This window comes from Simochromis diagramma, unplaced genomic scaffold, assembly GCF_900408965.1.
Source record: "Simochromis diagramma unplaced genomic scaffold, fSimDia1.1 OVJJ01000320.1, whole genome shotgun sequence".
Taxonomy (NCBI): domain Eukaryota; kingdom Metazoa; phylum Chordata; class Actinopteri; order Cichliformes; family Cichlidae; genus Simochromis; species Simochromis diagramma.
The window spans coordinates 497,438-520,571 of NW_024386773.1; the positions used below are offsets into that span (position 1 = coordinate 497,438).

The 23,134-nt window shown below is 40.4% G+C and overlaps 3 protein-coding genes across 5 annotated transcripts; 2 read left to right on the forward strand and 1 right to left on the reverse strand.

Annotated features, from left to right (window-relative positions):
* Window positions 1-1,070: 1,070 nt before the first annotated feature.
* LOC120714826 (cytokine-inducible SH2-containing protein-like) lies at window positions 1,071-2,575 on the forward strand. Its single transcript, XM_040001329.1, has 3 exons — window positions 1,071-1,185; window positions 1,603-1,766; window positions 1,990-2,575. The coding sequence occupies exons 1-3, from the start codon at window positions 1,166-1,168 to the stop codon at window positions 2,484-2,486; spliced, it is 681 nt and encodes a 226-aa protein (XP_039857263.1). The 5' UTR covers window positions 1,071-1,165; the 3' UTR covers window positions 2,487-2,575.
* A 352-nt stretch (window positions 2,576-2,927) lies between these two features.
* hemk1 (HemK methyltransferase family member 1) lies at window positions 2,928-14,092 on the reverse strand. Of its 2 annotated transcripts, none has more exons than XM_040001283.1 (11): window positions 13,823-14,092; window positions 12,259-12,432; window positions 12,081-12,172; window positions 11,906-11,999; window positions 11,668-11,805; window positions 5,424-5,488; window positions 5,254-5,303; window positions 5,055-5,160; window positions 4,291-4,386; window positions 3,899-4,009; window positions 2,928-3,748 (listed from the first exon to the last, which is right to left on the reverse strand). In XM_040001283.1, exons 1-11 carry the CDS (start codon window positions 13,886-13,888, stop codon window positions 3,676-3,678), a joined length of 1,065 nt encoding a protein of 354 aa, XP_039857217.1. In that variant the 5' UTR covers window positions 13,889-14,092; the 3' UTR covers window positions 2,928-3,675. The 2 variants fall into 2 exon arrangements, with proteins under 2 accessions (XP_039857217.1, XP_039857209.1); XM_040001275.1 differs by having other exon boundaries at window positions 4,291-4,416.
* Window positions 13,495-22,213, forward strand: nprl2 (NPR2 like, GATOR1 complex subunit). Of its 2 annotated transcripts, none has more exons than XM_040001215.1 (11): window positions 13,495-13,660; window positions 15,185-15,276; window positions 15,393-15,561; window positions 15,648-15,756; window positions 18,431-18,567; window positions 18,879-18,976; window positions 20,074-20,110; window positions 20,652-20,745; window positions 20,834-20,951; window positions 21,065-21,207; window positions 21,297-22,213. In XM_040001215.1, exons 3-11 carry the CDS (start codon window positions 15,400-15,402, stop codon window positions 21,362-21,364), a joined length of 966 nt encoding a protein of 321 aa, XP_039857149.1. In that variant the 5' UTR covers window positions 13,495-13,660; window positions 15,185-15,276; window positions 15,393-15,399; the 3' UTR covers window positions 21,365-22,213. The 2 variants fall into 2 exon arrangements, with proteins under 2 accessions (XP_039857149.1, XP_039857140.1); XM_040001206.1 differs by lacking the exon at window positions 13,495-13,660 and adding an exon at window positions 14,367-14,938.
* Window positions 22,214-23,134: the final 921 nt, after the last annotated feature.

Here is a 23,134-nt window from a genome sequence, read left to right on the forward strand (position 1 = left end):
GGATCTCTTAGATACATTCCCGGGAAAATAAATACCAGGAGAGCTCAAATAAGCAGAAATGTAACTGCAAATGAACTATAGTTTAATCTAGGGCTGCATGTGTGCAAACAAGACACAAAAGAGCAATAAAAGAGAAGATTATCAGAAGTCACAAACTGAAGCACAATCAGCTTTTCTCCGTCTCTACGGCAGTCTTAACCCGGTTTATATATTTTTTTAGTTTATTGTCACAATAACAACTTGTTTTCTCGAGCGTAATTACTCTAAAGCTCCTAGAAAACCTCTCGCCGTGTTTTTCCACCAGGATCGAGGGAAATCTATATTACTGGAAATAGCCAGTGAGCATTCCTATTATCTTTAATGTCGAGGCGGTGAATTCCCAGAATGAAGCCTCTGTCAGGGCCGCCCGGCGGGGCGGAGTCAAGCTCTGCAATTATTCCTGGAAAGCGACTAGGCAGAAGCTGCCGCGCGGTTCCTGGGAGCGGAGCGCAGGTTCAGCGAAGGCGGGGAGCCGCCGGGTGAAACGAGGGGAGAGATGCCAGAGAAAAACAGCACGGTTCGGGGCGGTTGTCCTGGGAATTAACCGAAACACAAAAAAACCCACACACATGTATGTGCGAACCCGGTTTGTCCGTCGAAGGAGCGCTAATAGAGAAGCTGTAGCCCTGCCGCGAAGCGAAACAACCGGCGGCGGTTGGAGCGGAGTGGGAGTTGGTGCGGCCGGCGTGACGTCAGAGCCGCCGGTGCTGCGAGTTCTCAGAATAGACTTCTAGGAAACGGTAAATTTTAAAAGCCAAGCCTTTACACTCTGTCCTTCACACATCGGGATCTCATTCTGGCGACAACACACTCCAACGCAGTGCTGCGGAGAGCTGAGCTTTACAGTAGAGCCGCTTTTAGGTCGTTTCTATTATATTTTATTGTTGTTCTCCTCTCTGCTGATCAGTGTTAAGGACAGGAGCAGAGCCTGTTTGCGTGCGCGGAGCTCTTCGGGTTACAATCGAGCTATTCATACATGAAACCCATGTCACCGCGGATTGTTTGTTAGCCAGATTTTTATTTTTTTCCCTCCTTTTTCTTTAGATACATTTTAGTCTCTGTGTGTTTTGATTGTTTTCTGAAGAAAGTCCGATTGGATTTAAGCCCAGAGAAGTGAAGAAATAGAATGATTCTTTGTGTACCCGGGTGAGTTGACTTTTCTTTGTGTCTCTGCTTTCTCTTTGCTCGTCATTGTAAAGAAACCCAGCCGGGAAATTTCAGTTACACACACATATATATACACTTATATATATATAAATATATAAGTGTAAAATTGCCTTAATTGGCCTTAATTATTATTATTGTTGTTCAGGTGAAAACAAGACAAATGCAGGCCTGTTGCAAGATCTAACGTAACCTTTAAAAAATACTAGTTATTAGTAGTTCATTGTTTAGGTCAGCAGTAAAAAATAGGATAAAATGCGATAAAGTCAGTTTTTTGAAAAATAAATAAATCAGCCAAAAAATATTAAAATTCCAGGGTTAAAAACAAGGAAGCTGTGATAAATCCTCCTGCTGTGTTTGTTTATGTCTGCTAACTAGTATCTTCCATCTGATTTCCAGTCCTGGAGCTCTTCTGCCCACTACCCCGTCCACTGAATCCCCGCGGGGTATGCGGGCAGGAACTGCAACTCCCACCCCCTGCTTCCAAAGCACCAGTCCACGATGGGACCCCACAAAAGATCTGAGGGCCATTGCCAGCAACTTCTGCTACCTAGAAAATTCAGGTGTGGTTTAAAACATGCTTCACATCCTTCTCATTCCAAAAAAAAAGGAGGAAAAAAAAAAGCATTTCTAAAAATCTTCGATGTGTTCCAGGTATTGTTTGGTACATTTCATTATCTGCTCTGAGAGATTAGTTGATTGTTCATCGCTAAGTAAACATCAGGCTTCATGCAGGACAACACGATCTGTTCACGGTGACTAATATTTAGGAATTTGTGTGTGTAGGATGGTACTGGGGAGCTGTGACTGCAGCCCAGGCCCACGCTGCTCTTCAGGAGGCATCTGAAGGAGCCTTTTTGGTACGGGACAGCAGTCACCCTCTGTACATGCTGACCCTGTCGGTCAGAACCGCGCGTGGCCCCACAAGCATACGGATCCAGTACAGCTGCGCCCAGTTTCTGCTCGACTCCAGCTCTCCGGCCAGACCCAGCCTGTCATCCTTCCCCAGCGTTCCCAGTCTGGTGCAGCACTACATGGGACCAGAGAGAAAGGCAGAGGAGGGAAGAGTGGAGGAGGAGCCTCCTTCAAAAGCCTCTCAGCAGGGCATCCAGGAGACCACAGTGGTACTAAAACTCAAGCAGGCTCTGTACAAGCCCCAAAGCCTCCCCTCTCTTCAGCACCTCACACGCCTCGTCATTAACAGACAAACTGACTGTCCCGATCAGCTACCACTCCCAAGGCCCCTGCTGCGTTACTTACAGGACTATCCCTTCAAGGTCTGAGCTGGGGCGGAGGAGGAGGAGAAAGAGGAGAGGAGGTTCACTGAATCACTATTAACGGCTGAATCTCAGCTTAAGGGAAAAAAAACAAAAAAAAACAAAACACTTTTAAGCGGGTCCTTTGTGCCCGTAAAAGACATTGCTGCTTCAGCAGTTGGAGGCCAGTTGCAAAAATACTGGACACAGGGTGATGTTTTTGGTGACAAAATGTGTACAAATTCAGTTAATCCTGCTGTGTCTGGTTTCAGACTTAAATTGTTGAGGACTGGATGTCGAAGCACCCCAGGAAAAAGGAAAACAACAACAACAACAAAAACTTGTGAGAAACATGAAGTACTGTACTCTGTTTTATGATGGATGTGGAAAATTGTCCATATCTTCTCCCCTCCCTCATCAGTTCAAGATGTATATAGTTTCCTGAGAAGTACACTGATTACACTGAGACATCTTTTATGCCATTTTATTTTTGTTTTCTCAGTACAGCATCTTTTTGTACCTTTTACATGTGTACATTTTTCTATTAAAACCACCAGCTGGACTCTTGGCGTGTCATGCTTTTACATTTGTATCCACTTGTTATTCATCTGTGCTGTTTGAAATGCCAAACGTTTCTGTTGTGTTAAGGCTTGCGATCGCCATCACCAACCCCCGCATGACGACTGCTCTTGTGACACTTGTTAGGAAATATTTTCCCTTAAATCACCTTTGAAACACAAAGACTTAGTGGCCTTTAAACTCTAAGTATGCGAGAGAAGCAGATTGTGTGAGGAAGTAAAGGCCGTGCTGCGTGAGCTTTTGCTCAACAATGCACGCCGCTTGCATCTGAGTCAGCGAGAGGACAAGCTGAGGGGAGGACCGTTCGTCAGCGGATTCACAGAACTACTGAATGCTTCCTGGGAGGAGGGTGAGCTTCTGAGAGGGAGGGTTCCGAGAAAAGCTTCGGTAATTACCTTCAGCTTTGGAGCCTGCGTTTTTTTTGTGCCATCGTGCACACATTTTTTATTGTGACGCAGGATGTGATCACGACTGTTACTAGATTAAAAGTGCAGCGGTGACATGAAAACAATGCGCGCTTGTGCAAATTATGAATGCTGGGTGTTATCAGATCAGTGTGAGCGCGTGCTTGGTGGTTCAGTGGGGGTAGGGGAGCTGAGGCAGCGGCGACCTGAGCTAAAGCCAGCGTAATAGGATCTTAATTTCTCAGTCCAGATCCTGCTTGTGGTCCTTGTTTGACTTCTTCCTTCTGAAGGATGCAGAATCGAGGCCTAGGAAACACAAAAAATGAGCCGGCGTCACCGATGCCCAAACCCCAGACCCCTTAATCAAATCACAGCGATGGCCCTAAAAGTGGGCTCACAGCAGAGTGATTTCATATGAAAACTGATATTGATGTAAAGCAGTTTTATTGAACAGACCTGCCGGTGATGTCATGCCGTGCCTCCTTAAACTGCAGCCCGTCCACGTTCCCCTCCACCCACTGTCGAATGAGTGGGGGGTGTCTGGGGTCCACCTCCAAGTAAGCACGACTGTTTCTCACCAGGAAATAAAACAAAAAACCCACAGAAATGGGGTAAAAATTAATCATCAACAGGACTCGATTTTGAAAAGTAACCCTGAGATGAGAGCAGCACATGCCTGGAAGTGCATTCACTGGAAGTCTTTTAGAAAGCTTAACACATTAAAGAGGCAACACGATACATGTGTTTTTCAGAACATGCTGTTCTTGTGACAAGCCGCTTTTGCCTTTAGGAATTGAACACAGGTGTGTCCGTCTGTGTGTGAGAGTTGGCTTTTTTTTGGTTTTTACCCATAACTGGACAGAATCTGGGGAGCCAGGGTCAAAATCTGCTTGATCACTTTCAGGCCGTCTTCGCCTCCGTCTAAAGCAGCCGGGTCTTCAAATCTGGGGAGCAGCACACAGCAAAAGCACACACTGTAAAATAGATACAAACATCACATATTTTAAAATGTTTTCTAATGAAATCTGATAAGCTTATTTATTAGATTTACATTTTACATGCAAATTACAGCTAAAAGTAAAGGATGAGTGCACATTTCCTTCACTATGATCATTTCTTCTAATTTAAAGATCCCAACATTGATTAAATGGTCAGCTACTCATAAATAACATATATTAAACAGTATGTTAATATTGTTATATTGGTTTCATTGCATTTATTAAACAGCTTTAACAAATACAATGTTTAACAAATTGTAACAATTGTACAATTTTTTATAAATACAACTGTATTTGTAAGCAACCTAAAACAGTAAATTCTGCTTGGTTTTATATGCCCAGAGATTATCTTTCATAAATCTTTTATAGTTTCATATATTTCCACCTTCTCCTATAAACCCAACAGATGAATGCTTAATGACATTGTAATTATTCACAATTGTTGTTGTCAATTATTTAAACAATACAACCTTAATAGCTCACTCTAAAGATTTGTACATTCTGCATTTAATAACAACTTTTGCGAATCCAACTGAATAAAGCTTTTTTTAATGTTAAACATAGACAGGTTTAATATATATAAAATGAGAATGACTGATTGCATTTTTAGTCACCTTACAATTTCAGGTTCAAGGGACGCCATGTCTTCTGAAAACAGGTACGGAGGGTTACTGACCAAAGTTGTAACTGGCCTAATGAGTCTGAGTAGAGTTTCTGCATCTGATAAAAAACAAAACAAAACAAAAGAATCTTTTTATCAGCAGAGGGATCAGCTTTGTTATTTAGAAAAAAACATGCAAAACTTTCACTGACCCTTCATGACATCGATGTGATGAATCTCTAATCTATCCTCAAGTCCCAATCTGCAGACGAAAATCCTTTTTCAGATTTTATGAAATCTTTATAATAATGTAATGTAATCTTTATAATAAAAATAAATCAATGCTAAAGGACATTTACAACATGGGTTGCGCTGCAATTACCTTAGTGCGTTCTCTCTTGTTAAATCCACTGCATCCTGGCTCTGATCCAGGGCGACGCCTTTAAGCTGGAAAACAAAACACAAGAACTAACTTTACGCAGAAGTTTTCTCTCTGTTTTCCTGTATTTGTATGCATGGGAAAATTGGGACATTTTTACTTCTTTATAATCTGAAAACAGAAGAGAGTCTAAAATATGCAAACACAATATCACAGTATAACTGGAGTGCATGTTTGATCAGCTGAGATGAGAAGATGTACATGTGATGTGAGGATAGCAGCTTATCAACTGGAAATCTATAACTAATGATTTATCATATCCGTTATCTTATTGATTTTTTCCCCTGTTAATCAATGTGGCTCGGCTACAGGGAGGGGTGGAGCGGGGGGTTCAGTGTGTTGTGTCAGGGAAGGTTGACCCACACAGCTGTTCTCCATCACCGGGTCATGCCTTCCCTATTTCAGGAGGATGCCGGGACCGGACGAGAGAGCGGTGTGTGCTGCGCAGAGCGAGGCAGCTGGAAAGCTGCACTTTAACTCTGTAAATAAAAAACACTCAACAAACTGTAACGCTGTGGTTGTCTGGTCCTTCGCCATTACAGTCTATTAATAGTAAATAAATACGTCATCACTAAAAAATGAAACAAAACATATGGTCATCACAAGCCTCAAAAAAACACTCAATTAGCTCAGCCTAAAGAATCCACTGTCAAATGTTCTTTAGAATAACTAAATGACACATAAAAAGCTGCAGCCTTTGTATGAATACTCTGTTTGGTTAAGGCAATTTATCTATTTAGACTTAAGCTGACAATAGTATTGAGCAACACTTTCCAATGGCTATGGGTCAAAAAGCTCAAACAGCAGTTTGAGTGTATAAGGCCATGACATTCACCCGTGTCAGTACCTGACGTTCCCGAGGTGAGCATGGTGTTCCATTCCTCCAGAGGAATTTATTTAACTTAGAGAATTAATGCCAGGATTGAAACTGTTCTCATAACACACGACTGCCCACCAACTTACATTGGTGTTTTTCATAATTTGTAATTTTTCTCTAACTGATGCATCACGTTCAGCATCTAAACAAGCTGACATTTGCTTGTTATATGGGATTAGTTTCAAAAATGCTTGGTGCTACAGGAAATGTCACAACTTCCTGAAGAGAACATGAAAGTCTGTACACAACGTTACTGATTGCAAAGAGGATCCTGATCAAAACCACAGATGTTCAAAACACAACCTCATCTGACAGATGTTGATGAGGAAGAAAAAACGTCTGGGTCTTGAGATTTTGCAGACACGACCACTAACCGCCAGACATTCAGTTGTTAGCTCATTTGGACGCATGACCGTCATGGTGACAGTGTAGGATCAAGCGAATAAGGTCCCGGTCACACAGGCTTAAAGACCTGCCAGTGACCATCTGGCAACCTCCGGGTCATGGAGGAATAATGAGTTTACCCTGACCGATTGCAAGTGGTTGCTGAAGGCTGATGGCAGTCGCTGGGAAAATAACTGTTAAAGCTGCAGCCACTCATGCCTAAAGACCGGACTCTTTATGCCGTTATTTTTGTGCCACTATTCTGAGTGCACATAAAAAAATTTTTTGCAGGTGCAAGTGTTGCATTTTGAGGAGAAATTTATTTTGAGCGAAGAAAAGCTACATTTGAGTGAACAAAACTCATTGCTGCGTGCAAAAACTATATTTCAGTGTTTGCTATTATCTCCACACACACAATAGCAGCCCCTCTCGCTCAGTTTTTGCATTTGAGCTCGCTCGCTATGTGTGCTCTCAACATTTCTGCCCCTGCGCATTCAACTCTTTCTGTACGCCGTGTGCCACAAAACCAGCCAATCACAGACTTGGATGCAAAAAAATCAGTGGTGGAGTTTGAAATATTACTCTTTCTGGGTTACAAAATAAACTTTTAGGATATTTTCATACGATAATGGTGCTGTGTAAACTTCAAACACCTGCTCGATTTATCAAGATATCACATATTTGCAAAAGTGCTCTAATGTTTTCGGAGATGCCTGTTACCCACCAGCTGACTGCATGGCTGGACTGGCTATTGCGCATACCGGACATTTGCCCGGTGGGCCGATGGTGATTTTTCATTTTTATGTTTGCTTGTTTGTTTTTGTAATGGTATAAACAATGAAAGATGGTGGATTAGCCAATTGGCTAATATACTCTGGGCTGGACCAATTACAATACATCCTTATTGAGGTGAAAAGGAACGCAATTAGTCCCGTACTTCAGCTAGAATGAAAAAAAGACACAAAGCTGGAGTTATTCTGTGTTTTTGCTGTACAACTGCCTGTTCTTCTCTCATTCTCTCCCCTCCCTCTCTTGATGCTACTTCAATCATGAAACTGATCAATGATCAGCTGATGTCTCTCTTGTTTGTTTATCGCCCACTTTGCACCAGAAACAGGAAACCAGCGGATGTTGCGCTAAACAACAGCAGCACGTTTAAGCTTGATAAGCTGTTGTTAGAATTTATTTAATATTACTTTCTAGTATCAGCTGATGTTTGCCAGAGCCACAGCTGTAAAAGCTGCTGGTCATGATATCGGTTTGGATATGTGGTGAGAGGGAAACATGAAGGTGATACAAATCATACATATATACCAACAAGACAGTGTACATCACTGTCACAACAGCGTTTGTTTTAATTCAAAAGCTTTATGGTTTTTCCTACAATACCTGGTGGTGTAGTCGGCCGATTTTTTGTCAGTTCAGCCTTATACTATGTTTAACCCGAGTGACCACCCGGTCAGCTGGTGGGTAACAGGCATCTCCGAAAACATTAGAGCACTTATGCAAATATGTGATGTTTTGATAAATCGAGCAGATATTTGATGTTTACACAGCACCATTCTCGCATGAAAATATCTTAAAAGTTTATTTTGTGACCCAGAAAGAGTAATATTTCAAACTCCACCACTCTGTGTTCCTCTGCCACTGCCTCGTTTGAGTTTTGGACAAAATGGATTCTGGGATATTGCATTTCGTCATTTCGATCTGATTGGAGACCAAAGTAGCCGATCAGATTTTTTTGCATCCAAGTCTGTGATTGGCTGGTTTTGTGGCACAAATATAACGGCGTACAGAAAGAGTTGAACGCACACGGGCAGAAATGTTGAGGGTTGCTATTGTGTGTGTGTGGATAATAGCAAACACTAAAATACAGTTTTTGCACGCAGCAATGAGTTTTGTTCACTCAAATTTAGCTTTTCTTCGCTCAAAATAAATTTCTCCTCAAAATGCAACACTTGCACCTACAATTCTTTTTTTTTACGTGCGCTCAGAATAGTGGCACAAAAATAAAGCCATAGACTCTGACCCCCTGACAACCACCTGTTGCTAGCGAAAAACATGTATTCTCTGACTGGTTGGCACAAAACTCGTTGTGATTGCTTTGTGTTACAGCATATTGCTGTGATCATAGTTTGAATGGAAGTGACAGACCTGTCTACAAACTAGTGCGAATAATTCGATGATAAAAAATTCTCGACACAAATTCTTTGACTCGATGCTTCGTTTAACACTTGGCTCCGAAGCATGTGTTAAACATTGTAAACGCAAGTGTTTCCCCCTCATTTGCGACTAAAAACAGTCCTACAATAGAGATATTTCATCACAGGATCCCTAAAAATAACTATAATAATAGTAGTAATGATAATAGATTTTAATATTATTTTCTGACATTGTCTTCTAACGCTATATTTTGCTAACTCCTCTACTGAAGAGTGAAAACTGCCCAGCGTTGTTGTACGTTTTTCGTTGCTGCGGCAGAAAGAAGATGGAGAGGCAATTTCATGACACAAATAAGTGATGCAGATTCAAAACAAACTTTACCTGAAATATAGCAAAAGTGCAAACTGTTCTGATAATGCAGGGGCGATGTTGTGACTTCTCTAAATAATGTCAAAAATGTTAGCTAAAGTAGCCTAAGTCACTCGAAATTATTAGCTAATTGTAGCTTTCGGAGCCATTAGTCTGCTGGTATATCGCTAGCTGCCAGCAAAAGGGGCTGATGTAGTTTATTATTTTAGTTTGTTATAGATGTCTATTCCTGTTCTGTGCTTCATTGTTTGTCTACAGTACAGCTCCAGATCCAACTGAGAGCAAGTCAAAAGGAAATCTGTGTCCAGTAGCAGCCTTTATTCAGTCTGAATATTGTTCTAAACATGGATCAGTTTATGCCTTTTATTGGTTTTAAATTCTGTTTCACTGTTACATTCAACCTTTGGTTGACAGCATAAAGTCTCAGAGAGGAGCAGAGAGGGAGAGGAAGGGAGAAAAGGAGAGAGAGAGAGAAAAAAAAATAAACAGGCAAGAGTGGACATGTATATTTCAAAGGGAGTGTAGCTTCTGTTTTGCCCATTTTCTTTCATGACGAAATGTTTCTCCTTGTGTCTAGGATGGTTCTTTCCAGGTATTCCAGCTTCCTCCAACAGAATAAACATGTGCAGTTAGTGGGGTTAGGTTAACTGTGAGTGTGAATGGTTGTGTGTCAGTGTTAGCCCTGTGACAGTCTGGCAACCTGTCCAGGGTGTATCCCACCTCTCGCCCTATGGCAGGTGGAATAGCCTCCAGCCTCCCCAAGATCCTGACAAGGATAAGTGGGGGAAATTGGATGGATGCATGGATAATTTTATCTTTGTGTGCTTTCCAGTAGCACACTTAAAAATGTCAGTGGATGTTCTAAAGAACATATTTATTGATATGAATAGTAGCGTTGGAGAGGATTCCTATCACTCTAAACATGGCTTGAACATGGCTGCCACTATATTAATGTGACAAACTATAAATCTATTCTCCACTCTTGAATTTGCAATACGTTTTACCCAGTCAAAATCAGTAAGCCTCCAGAAGTTTTAATTATTTATTAAAATATGCAGATGAACTGTTAACTTAGTCTGATACCAGACTGGTTAAATTATGCAGCGTGCTGAAGGTTGACGGCAATGTCCTAAATAATACCTGCAATAATATCAAATATTGCGTTAGTTAAATTGCAAAAATATTTAAAAATATAAAAATGAAATCTTTTTTCAAAAGCCAACAAAAGTGCACACAGGCCATAAAACTCTGATCCACTGACCTAAGGGTTGTTAGGTGGAACACTGAATTATTATTAATATTAATTATTAAAATCTACACTATCATAACGTCTGGATTTAGCAGCACAAAAACTTGCCTCTTGTTAATGTCCGAAATCTTTCCAAGAAAATAAAGTAAAGGTACATTTTTATGCCTTAGTCTGGACTTCATATATGTCTTATTTTATTTAATTTGAGAATGTAATTTTAATATTACACGTGCACACCGTCAAAGGGTTTATTTGGTTTGTTTTTTTTGTTTGTTTTTTGACAAATGTATGCAGTTAAAATATAAACATTGCAATTTCTAAAATGGAAACTAATGAGGTGAGGTGTTCCGGGCATGTCCCACCAGGAGGAGGCCCCGGGGCAGACCCAGGACACGCTGGAGAGATTATATCTCTCAGCTGGCCTGGGAACGCCTTGGTGTCCCCTCGGACAAGCTGGAGGAGGTGGCTGGGGAGAACGAGGTCTGGGCTTCTCTGCTTGGGTGGCTCCCCCCGCGACCCGGCCCCGGATAAGCGGAAGAAAATGGATGGATGGAAACAGTTAATTTTGAAAGGTCTGTGTTTATTCTCTTTTGAATATTTATTATCGTTCATTGATATGACAGAAGTGTTTCTTATACGATTACTTATTTCCGGTCTGAATCACACTTTTTCAAGTTTTGTTACCGCTCAGCTCGTAGTTAGCGAGTATTTGCAGACAAACATTAAAAACTTTGACGGCTGCCAGCTCTACCCCTCACGACACATCAACTCCTGTCAGTTGCACACGTGGTATAAATGTAAAAATGTATACTTCAGGCGACCTACTTCTCGAGTTATCGCATTCACAAGATTTGCAGAAAACCTGACCTCAGTGAAATTCAATTTCAATCAGTGAGGGTAGAAATGAGAACCAGTCATAGGAATACACATTTTTCCCTAGCAACCAGTGGTTATATCACGACCAATGAGAAACCTCAATATACTGCATATATTTCACTGTTGTAATGAAAAATTTGACTCATTGTCAGTGTATTAAGACCCAAAGTGAAGGGTAATACATTAATAAGTTAAACAGCCTTTTTCCTGTGGGGTCCCTTATTGTAATTCCACTCGTCTGAAATCTTACGAGAAGCACAAAATTCTACCTGAGGCAGACTCTTCAGCAGGCTAAGAGAAATGGCACCAGACCCACATCCCACTTCCAGGCACGTAGGCTCCGTCTCAGCAGGCACTCCCATCTCAGTCTTCATCTGCAGATCATTGAGCACCAGCTCGACCAACTCCTGCATCAGCAAAGACGAAATAAAAATCACATTTCGGCTTATTCGTGATCATTTGCTGGGTCTTCACTGCGAGCATGCACTGCCTCGTCTTTTCTTTTACCTCCGTTTCAGGTCGTGGTATGAACACAGGAGGCCTCATCTTCAACGTCAGGTCCCTGAAGTCCCACTCTTCAATCACGTACTGCACGGGCATCCTAACCCAAACATGCAACATTGTAAATATTTTAATTGAAAATCACTGAAATGCATATAGAGAGATCTATGCACAAACTCACCTGGAGAGACGTGTGGTGCAGAGCTTCCATATCTGCTCTGTTTGTTCTCGGCTGAGAAACTCTGTTAATCTCTCCTGCTCAAGACTTTCTATCTGGATAAAGAAACGCTATGTGAACTTGATCCACGTTTACTGCATGTCAGTGCAAGTGCTGAGGCAATGTAGATTTTGCAAATTACAGTTTTAGCTCCGAGGAGATGAGCAATGATGTACTGGCTGGACTGCTCAGGCTCCGTCACACCTCTCTCCTCAAAGCGCCTCTTCCATAACTTCACCGCCTGAAGTGGTGTAATCCTGCCTGTGGGTAAGGCTGGAGCGCTGCATGTACGGACAGCTTGGGACTTCCAAAGTACCTAAAAGCATGACATTTAGGATTTATTTTTATAGCGAGCATTATCGCCTTTATTTTGATAGTGAAGCAGTGTGGAGTAGAAAGGAAAGAAGGGAGAAAGGACGAGGGAAGGCACACAGTAAAGGGCTGAGGGTTGAACTCAAACCCAGGCTGCTGAGTTCTGAACCATATGGCACATGTTCACCAGCTCAACCAGGGAGCCAAACTGGCACCTGTCGCATTTAAGTTTAAATAAAATTTCCAAGTATCCAGAAATCAACTGCAGTTTTTTAACACTGATGTTAGACTCCCATTAAGCATTTCCTCGGGGGAATTTCCAGCAACTTTGGAAATCATCACAATTTATTTTAGATCAAACCTCAGACACCACTCACGATTACTCATAACACGTGTCTAACTGACAAGTCATAAATAATTTTCACTTCCTCCCTATAACCAAGGGGTTAAGAGGGAATCTGTAAGTCAAGTTAACTTACATTAGTTTAATGTAATCCAGTAAGAGAGAAGTGTTATTATTAGTTACTGTATGTGTATGGACAATAATCCCTTTATTTATTTATTTATTTGAGTTATTCAAGCTTATATAGTATTTATTTAGTATAGGTATAAGTTATGTGCCATGATAGATCGATAGATACTTTACTGATCATCACTTTACTGATCCTAAAGGGGAAATTACTATGTGTTAGTAGCAGCATAAAGAACTATAACCTACAATAAAATTGCTTGAAAGTACCACGGGCCCATAATAAAGGCCTTATAATGTGAAGTAGTGCAAAATTTTATATGCAACAGCGATTTTAAAAAATGAAGCAAAAGAAAGACAAATAAATACAAAATAAGGCTGGGATTGTGCAAAAGAAAATTATACTAGCATATAATAGTGCAAACGGCTTCAATAAATAACAAGTACAATTTCAAATCCAACAGACAGCAAGCAGCAGGAAGGTTTGATACTGATAAGTCTGAGGAATACGGACAGGTGTGTTCACCTGTCAACAAGCAGGAGAGCTTTTGTAAAGCTTTATCGAGAACTGCAGGAATGTTTTCCTGAAGGCTTGACTCAGTCTGAGCTCTGCTGCCTCTGTGTGTGCCTGCCACTTTATTTTGTTAAAAAGAAGATAACAGAAAACAGATTTGGTCCAGTTGCGTCAATGGAAATCAACTGATAAACACATCAAGAAACTCATTTGACCTGGTCTGTGCTTACAGGTGCGCCAGTTTGTAATGTGAGTAATATTTCCAGTTAGGAAGGCAACAGGAACAGGTTTGGACTGTTGGTTGGTTTTTAAAGCCGTGACACTGTCATGTTTTTGTTTGTTCAACACTTTGGACGCAACGTGTCGACTTCCCGGAAAAAAATAAATAAAAAAAATAACTTGACCAGTTACCTTTGGTCCACTACTCCTGCACCCAAAACATCTGTAGTAGCTTGTACTCAGCGACCTTCTCCACATGGTTAACAGTATTAAGTCTTTACATCGTTATTCATTGGGTTTCCGGAGTCTATGCGCTCTCGGGCTGAACTCGCTGCATGGCGGCAGTAGTCTGTTAGATCAGCATGCTACACTTTACGGTCCTGTATGAAATTCAAACATTTTTCTGTGTCGGAACAACAAGCTAACTGGCAGGGCTCGTACTGTGTCCTGCACGCGGCACAGAGAGCGACTGCGGCGCAGTCTGCGCAGCGCTGACACCACTGAACGACGTTGCCTTCACGGACTGTAAAACATATAAAGCTACACCGTCACATACGTTAAGTCTGTAAAGTAAGATGGTAAAATAGCATCTAAAAATGTAAAAGTCATTAGCAAGTAATAAAAGTAATATTACATTTGGTAAATACTATTATTCGAAACCTTTAAATTGTCTAAAAGGGAAATTTTCCTTAGTGTTGCGCAATTGTTCAGGGCCCAATACTTTAAAGCGTTTTTATACGACAACAGAGTTCGTGTTACTTTTATATTAATTTTAAAACATTATTGGTGCTACATACGCCACGACTTCCTCTGTCTTATTGTTGCCTTTACAGTTTTTGCGACGTCAATTTTTCTTCCAAAGCTAAGTTACTGGGTGTCCCTGAAGGCGATATTATTGTTGTTCTTCCCTGTCTGGTTTTTGCATGCGTTGATGTGTCGAGTTATTGAATAGTTTGATGCCTGGGTGACCATAACCTCTGCTTAATACATTAATAACAGATTTTATAAGGCGTCTCTTAACTTTAGACCTGCGTTTAAGTACCTAAGGACGTCGCTAAGTTGTCTTTAAACGTTAAAGCTATATGCTAGCTCATGCTGCTGTAAATAAACTGGGAAGATCCACAGTAGACACACAGGAGATATCTTGTTAACGCAATTTGGGGCAAGTTAATAGGACTCAGCAGGGTTTACACACCTCTGGATTAGTTCTCCATGAGGATAAAATCTATGATGGGCATGCCCACTCGGATAGAGTGTATATTTTTCAGCGAATTTCATCCTACTCTGGGTCCCAAGATAACATATCAGGTAAGTGTGCAGATGGTTTGGTAAAGTAGTTTTATGTTATTTATTTATTTTATAGCTACTGTCGTTATGATTATCTTTATAAATGCCCCAGTTGCGAGCTTGTTCATGACTGAGTGTGTTTTAAACGTGCGAGGCAGGTTTTTAATCCTTCATAGTCATTTGGCATTGACATGTACTCTGCATAATCCTTCTGAGCTCATGTATCGTATTGGGTATAGTTTGTCATACTGTGTCCTCTCCTAACAGGTTCCAGAAGAGTACATCTCACGGGAGCTCTTTGACACCGTTCAGGTTTATATTATCACCAAGCCAGAGCTACAAAACAAATTAATAACAGTGTATGTAGTCTTATTCTGCTCGTCTGTCTCCCTGCCTTGTTTGAAGTACTTAGTATTTAAATAATAGTGTATTAACTTAATCAACCAATCTCTTTTTTTTTTTTTTTAAATCTTAGCACTGCAATGGGAAAAAAGTTAATTGGCTGCCCAGTGTGCATCGAACATAAGAAATATAGCCGAAATGCCCTCCTGTTTAACCTCGGCCTTGTTTGCGATGCCCGAACCAATACTTGCAGCCTCGAGCCTATTGTTAAGAAGCTATCTGGATACCTTACAACTCTGGAGGTAAAGAGTATCACATTTTCACATGTTCACGTGATCGCTTTCTTCGGGATGATTTCTTAGAGATTTTCTGTCTTGTTGTGTTGCAGCTGGAGAGCGGCTTTATATCCAAAGAGGAGAGCAAACAGAAGCTTTTACCCATTATGTCAACTTTGTTAGAGGATCTTAATGCCACGGGAGCCTGCACACTACCCATTGGTATTATTTGGCATCTTACTGGCTATAAGTTTTATCTGTGGCAAGGAGCAATATATCTTTTTAATATATAGCTGTGGTCAGACGTTTACACACATTCATCATGGGCATGAATGTCATGGTAATTTTGTACTGTTTCATTGAACTGTTCTTTTTTCCAGGGTGGAATTATTTTAAATCTTTAATGACTTAAAAAGACAAGAATTTGGCACACAAGTTAGAACTTATTTTGGATGTTCTCTAATCCACACAGGGCCAGAAGTATATACATAACTTAAATATACACACTCACTTAAATCTTTTAATAAGTGGTGCTGAAGTTTCTACAATGTCTTTTAACTCTCCGAGACTAACTTCTTGTTAGTGATCATGATTTACATGATTTTTCTGGTACGTTCTCTTTTCCAGCATAAAAATGCTTGTTTGACATCACCCATTAGATTGCCAATACTCAGAACAATGGGTGTAGGAAGGGAAATTATAGATTTCCCTTCCGCAAGTTTGACTGCAGATTCCAAGATAATCTGTTTAAACAACTACATGTAAGTACAATGTATTCTGATGTGTCAACACTGCTGAAGTCTGGAAGATTGTCACCATCACATAAGAGGAAATTGGTTAGGATTTTCAGGAACAGAACAGGAACCACCAAGGCTCAAAGCAGCCATAAACAGGTGCCAACTAGGAAAGAAGCCCCTACTCCATAGTTGACAGCTGCCCACACAGATAAGCCAAATGCTTTCTGGAGAAAGGTTTTATGGACAGATGAGACAAAGACTGAGCTACAGTACTGTAAAAAAGTAATTGCTCCCTTCCTGATTTGTCACATTTACATGTTTTAGATCATCAAATAAATTTTAACTGTAGACAAAGACTAAAAACCTGAGTAAATACAAAATGTACACAGCGTTTACAACTGAATCCTGTACAGTCTGTGGGTTTTAGGCTGTGGAGGTCCAAAGTTCAAATGTTCTTCGTCCTCCTACCGTCTACTTTTATAGCTAGGTTAACGTAAATATGATGTTGTGTAATTAAAAATCAGTACATACAGACACTGCAGAGACTTAAAGCTCTTATCTGGGTAAAGTTAATTACTCCATCAAATATGTCTTGATGCATGCTCAATCATCCAGGTAAGTAAATCCCAAAAGGTTGATTCTGCTCATCTGGATGTAGCGTTTTCAGTGGAAGAAATGTTTCGTCACTCATCCAAGTGATTGCTTCAGTCTCAGCTGACCGCAGGTCTTTGATCAATGGGCTTTTATCAGTGGTTGTTGATCAATGGTCATGACAATTTGCATATTAATGATCAAGGAACTGACCTCACAGCCCATTGTTCATTCAGTGGGCTGGTTTCAGAAATTGTGCAAATGTACTGTTTATAAGGTTGGAGAAACCTGCAGTCAGCTGAGACTGAAGAAGTCACTTAGATGAGTGACGAAACGTTTCTCCCATTGAAAAGGCTACATCCAGATGAACAGAATCAACCTTTTGGTACTCCATCAAATACATATTAATATTAGACAATAACTAGAGTAAATACAACACGCATTTTTAAAGTACATTACGGATGCATGCTGTATGTTCATTCCACCCTAGAAAAAGAAAAGCTCAGAGAAATCTTTAAAAGCCCAAAATTGTAATGATCCATGTACTTAGTAATAATGTGACATGTGCTCTGTTACTGTGCTGCAGATCATACTGAAAGTATCATAAACTATAGAGCTGCAGCTGCTCTACTAGACAAATCATGTGATTACGGCATTTCTAAATGAACTCAAGCATCTAGAATAGAATAGAATAGAATAGAATAGACTGGCCCATTATGTTCATTGCACACGTACAACTAAATTGTGGGTCCTCCACACCAACTGTGCCGGAATAGAATATAAATAGTAAGACAGCAGGAATAAATAACAAGCAGGAGAAATATATACAGGGCAAGATAAAAGATGATGAGGGTTACTCAGGCCATGACTCAGATTGGTTGGTTGGTTGGTTGGTGGGTGGGAGGGTAGGGGTGGGGTAGTGTTTGTCAACTGTCCGAATGACCCAGGGGAAGAAACTGTTTGTCTGGAGGCATGGGGCCTGATTTACTGGAGGTTTCGACCAGAGGGCAACAGGTCAAACAGGGATGGCGGGACACGAGGGGTCACCTGTGATGGCCCTGGATTTCCTGAGGAAAGGGGATCTCCAGGAGTGGCAGAGAGCAGCCAGTTATGTTTGGGGCAGTATTAATTACCCTCTGCACAGCCTTCCTGGTTTTAGTAGTTGCCCCTGCGTGGCAGACATCCAGGCAGTAGGAGAGCACACTCTTCACTGAGGAGAGCTTTGTTATGCATTATGTTCGCTAACAACAGGTTTTCCAATATCTCTGATAAGCCCTTATCAGCCAACCAACATGCTGGCTGGGCTATGGCCCAAAGTGAAATTATGTGGTTGTTTGGATTGATTAGTTAAAGTCAAGACAAAGCAGTGCCACTATGCAAGCGGCTTTGCTCTGACTGTTACTCTTTTTAGAAATTCAGAGATGGGAAATGCAGGCTGATGTTTCTGAGTCAAAAATTATTTTAAGAATTTACCAGCTACACATAGGCAGTATTCACATGTTGGTTGGCAGCAACAGTGTTTGTTTTTTTTAACTGCTCTTACTCTTGTTTGTTGTATCCTTTTTAAGATGAGTCTAACACCATTCATCTAAAGCTGATTCAGCTGCGAAAAGACCCCCCAATAGTTCAGGAGTACGACGTGCCAGTCTTTACCCAGTGCAAAGACCATTTTATCAAGTCTCAGTGGGATCTCACCACTCAACAGGTAGGCTTTCAATGTCAACAACCTCTGGCTGCAGCTCTTGAGAGGTATTTGATAGCACTCTAAGAAGTGCTTGGAAGAAAGATCAGTGTTTAAACACTTGTTATCAGCTGTGCTGGAAGTGATATAAGCACGTTTTTATATCCTTTGTTTTATGATTTGAAAGAAGGCATTAGTGCAAGACAAGATGCCCTTTATTGGTACAATACTGTTTTATTGCTTTTATGAGTTAACATGTTTACAGCATTTAGTTACACAGTAATGCAAAAAGCACTACGTGCCTCTAACCCTTATCTATTTGCTGCTAACTGCAGATTCTTCCCTACATCGATGGATTTAGACACATCCAGAAAATTTCTGCTGAAGCAGACGTTGAGCTGAATCTTGTTCGTATTGCAGTGCAGAATCTCCTGTAAGTATTTTTCAGTAAATACAGTTGTACTCTTTGGTAACCTCACACACGTACTGCTTCATCCCACAACTTTGTTTTATGTTGTTGTTTTGATTAACTGATAAACCAAGTGTGAACGCCTCTGTAAATGCAGAAGTTTTAATAGTTTGCTGTGGACCATTTAGGTGGGAGCTAACACAATCCCACAATCTTCTCGGGACTTCTTGTAGGTTAACATCCCAGCAGATTCACTTCAAGGTCAGGTCGTACAGTACTCAGCGAAACCTTTAACACAAACACACACACACACACACACACTGACAAGAGCTCAGTTAGCATGTTAAAGTTCATGGCAGCACAATTAGAAAAGACTGAAGAAGTATGGCTTGTTTGGAAGGACTGCTTATCTGTAAAAAGAGCATGGTGGCACGGTGTAGGTTTGCAAAGTTGGATCTGAACAAACCACAAGACTTCTGAAACAATGTCCTTTGGAAAGATGAGACCAAAAGTGTTGACATTTAACCAGAATGCACGGCGCTGTTTGGCAAAAACCAAACACGGCATATCAGCACAAACACCTCACACCGGCTGTCAAGCACAGTGCTAGAGGGGTGATGTTTTGAACTTTGCAGCCACAGAACCCGGTGACCTTGCAGTCATTGAGTCAACCATGAACTCCTGTGTATCCCAAAATATTCCAAAGTCAAATTGAGGCCATCGGTCCCAAAGCTACTGTAAGGCTTGGCCAAAACTGGGTTATCTGACAGGACAATGATCCAAAGCACAGCAGCAAATCTGCAACAGAATGACTGAAAAATAAAAGAGTCAGGATGTTGCAATCACCAGTCAAAGTCCAAACCTCAACCTGATTGAAGTGCTGTTGTGGGACCTTCAGAGAGCTGTGCATAAATAAATGCCCACAAACCTCAGTGAATGGAAACATTATAACACAATGACGCGAGAGACTGATAAAGTCATAGAGACAACGATAAGCTGAAGTTATTGCAGCTAAAGGTGGTTTTTCAAGCTACCGAATAAGGGGGGTGTACTTGCATTTTCACTCTGTAGTCAAAATACACTTCAAAAAGATGTATTTACTTCTCTTTTTAACTTCACAGGTACTATGGTGTTGTGACTCTGGTGTCAATTTTCCAGGTATTAAACTAATTTCACATCACACATATATGAGTGTAGTGGAACAGTTTATCAGGGACCATTAGGGCCAATGTTAGTTTTAATTGAGAAGTTGTAATTTTTTTTTCATATAATTCCTTCTGTGTTCTGGAAATGTTTTTTTTTTCTCCTGTTTTTGTGAAAGTGGATTTTCTTGTGCAGAAAAACCTTTTTTTGGGGGGGGGGGGAGCAGTACAGGTTGTAAAGCCGTAAAGCAAGCATCAGTTCTGAAGGCCATTCTGATAAAAGGGTTCATTTATTTCAAAAGAAAGCCAATTTATATATTGCACATTGCTCTCTATGCACCACTTTGAATACAGAATGTTAGGGCAGGTTTTTTAAGGCTAACTGTGCAAGGCCTTTTATTTAAAACTTTAATTTTAATCTTTTCTTCTTTTTTTAACAAATGCATTAAATTATTGTCTCTAGTCTTCTGATATTCTGCTGTAAAAAGCAAGCTATTAAAAAGTGGCTAATACTTCCTGATGACTTGTTCTGGTTGCCTTCATGGGTCTTTCTCTAGTACTCTAATGTGTACTGCACCACCCCAAAAGTCCAGAGCCTCATAGATGACAAGTCCATTCAGGAGGAGTGCCTTAACTACGTCACTAAGCAGGGTTAGTTGGGGTCATGACCATTAAAACACGTGTTAATCTTTATTTATTTTGTGACGTTAACTGTGCAGCTTTGCCCTGTCACTCTCAGGTCAGAAACGCGCGAGTCTGAGAGATGTGTTCCAGCTGTATTGTGGGCTAAGTCCGGGAACAACAGTCCGAGACCTTTGCTCACGCTACTCACAGCAGCTTCAAAGGGTCGACGAGAGGTTAGCGTCGCTCAAATGATCAGTTCCTGAAAAGACTTAGCGCTCCTGAAAATTCAGGTCAGAGTGGCACTGGCTCATACTGTATGTGTGTCATGTCACTCGTTTCTCCTAAGGAGGCTGATCCAGTTTGGACTAATGAAGTGTCTTATTCGACGGCTGCAGAAGTATCCCGTGAAGGTGATCCGCGACGAGAGAAGCAGGCCTCCTCGGCTCTATACCGGTTGTCATAGTTACGATGAGATCTGCTGCAAAACAGGCAGGGTTTGAAGCCTTTTTTGATTGTTGGACAAAACTTAAGAACTGATGGTGTGAAACAAGTGTGCTTACAATGTCCTGATTTTACAGGGATTACTTACCAGGAGCTTGATGAACGTTTGGAAAACGATCCTAATATTGTCGTGTGCTGGAAGTGATGGGGCAGAAGGGTACAGCAGTGCCTAAGCAGCCAAAGATGCCTTGAACTAGAGAAGGAGGTTTCTTCAATTAACAGAGAAAATAATGAGTAGCGTTTTGCAGTTTTCTTAGCTTAGTTTTGTTCAAAAAAGAAAAAAAACTTGAAAGATTGGATATCACACTCATTATGTGGCTATACAATCCATTCATTAAATGGAAAAAAGGCTAAAAATATCTATTTATGTGGGTTTCATACTTCATACATATTTTGCTATCTTTATTGCTTTGACTCTACTTATAACCCCAAATTCATCTAATTTCTACTGCACAAATAACATTCCAACATAAAAAAAGATTGCACTGCCACATATCCTTTAGCTGATTCTTCTCATTCCTGGAGGGTTGAAGATCCCTTTGCAGTTAGTTAATGCAATGTTATTAGCATTATATATATATATATATATATATATATATATATAACTGTTGCTATAATTTAATGGAATGTAAAAAACAACATTGAAACACACTGGCATGTATTTGAATTTGTACTTTATTTATATGCTGCATTTTTGCTCTAACGGAAGCACTGAAAGCATTTCTTTCTGCAAGATACATCCACCCATTCACACACAGATAAGGGCAGTTTGGGTTCATTTTTTTACCCAAGGATATTTAAATATGTCTGACCTTCAGATTAGTAGGTGATGAAACATATTATTTATAACTGTTTACAAAATAGTAAAAACTTTTTAATGTAACTTAGCGGCAGTAAAATTCATCATGGGAGTGAAGCCCTGGAACAAGCAGGTACAGTCTTATGTTATCACACTGTGAAGAAAATATTTGAAATAAAATGCTTTGAAATTACACCCGCCATTAATATGTTTTTAATAATAATTTCATGTACTTTTATTTAGAAGGATGACTTGAATTTCATGTTTGCAAGTACTTTTTACACTACCATATACACTCACCTTAAGAAGCACACTGGTTCAGCTGCTAATAAGATAACACAAATATCTAATTAGCTAATCACGTGGCAGCAACTCAATACAGACTTGTACTGAGACTTTTGTAGACCTGACAAAGTTCACAGCAAGCATCAGAATGGGGAAGAAGTGACTTTGAATGTATTATGGTTGTTGCTGGTCGGAGTATTTCAGAAACTGTTGATTTACTGGGATTTTCCTACACAACCATCACTAGTGTTTACAGAGAATGGCCCAAAAAAAGAGAAAATATTCAGTGAGCGGTATACTTCTCTGTGCATAAAGGCCTTTACTAATCCCAGAGGTAAGAAGAAAATGGTCAGACAGCTTTGAGCTGATAAGAGGGCTACAGTAACTCAAATAACCAGTCGTTACAACCAAGGTATTCAGAGGAGCGTTAATGAAAGCACAACATGCCAAATCTTAAAGTAGATGGCCTACAGCAGCAGAAAACAAAGCATCGGGTGCCACTCCTATCAGCTAAGAACAAGAACCTGAGGTTGCAATTCACACAGGCTCGCCAATTTTGGACAACAAGACTGGAAAAATGTTGCCTGGTCTGATCTCAATTTCTGCTGCAACAGTCCAAAAGTGGGTCCAAACCAGTACTAACAGGGTCTATCTAATTGGTGATTTAACAACTTTCTGATATGTACGAACTAGAGTACATTATACGTAAAATAATTTGTTTTGACCAACAACATGAATGATTTAATCCAAATAGTATGGTCTGATTGATTTTTGCCATGAGGACATTGTAGACAAGTGCAGCTGCTACACATTTTTATTTTATTGAATAAA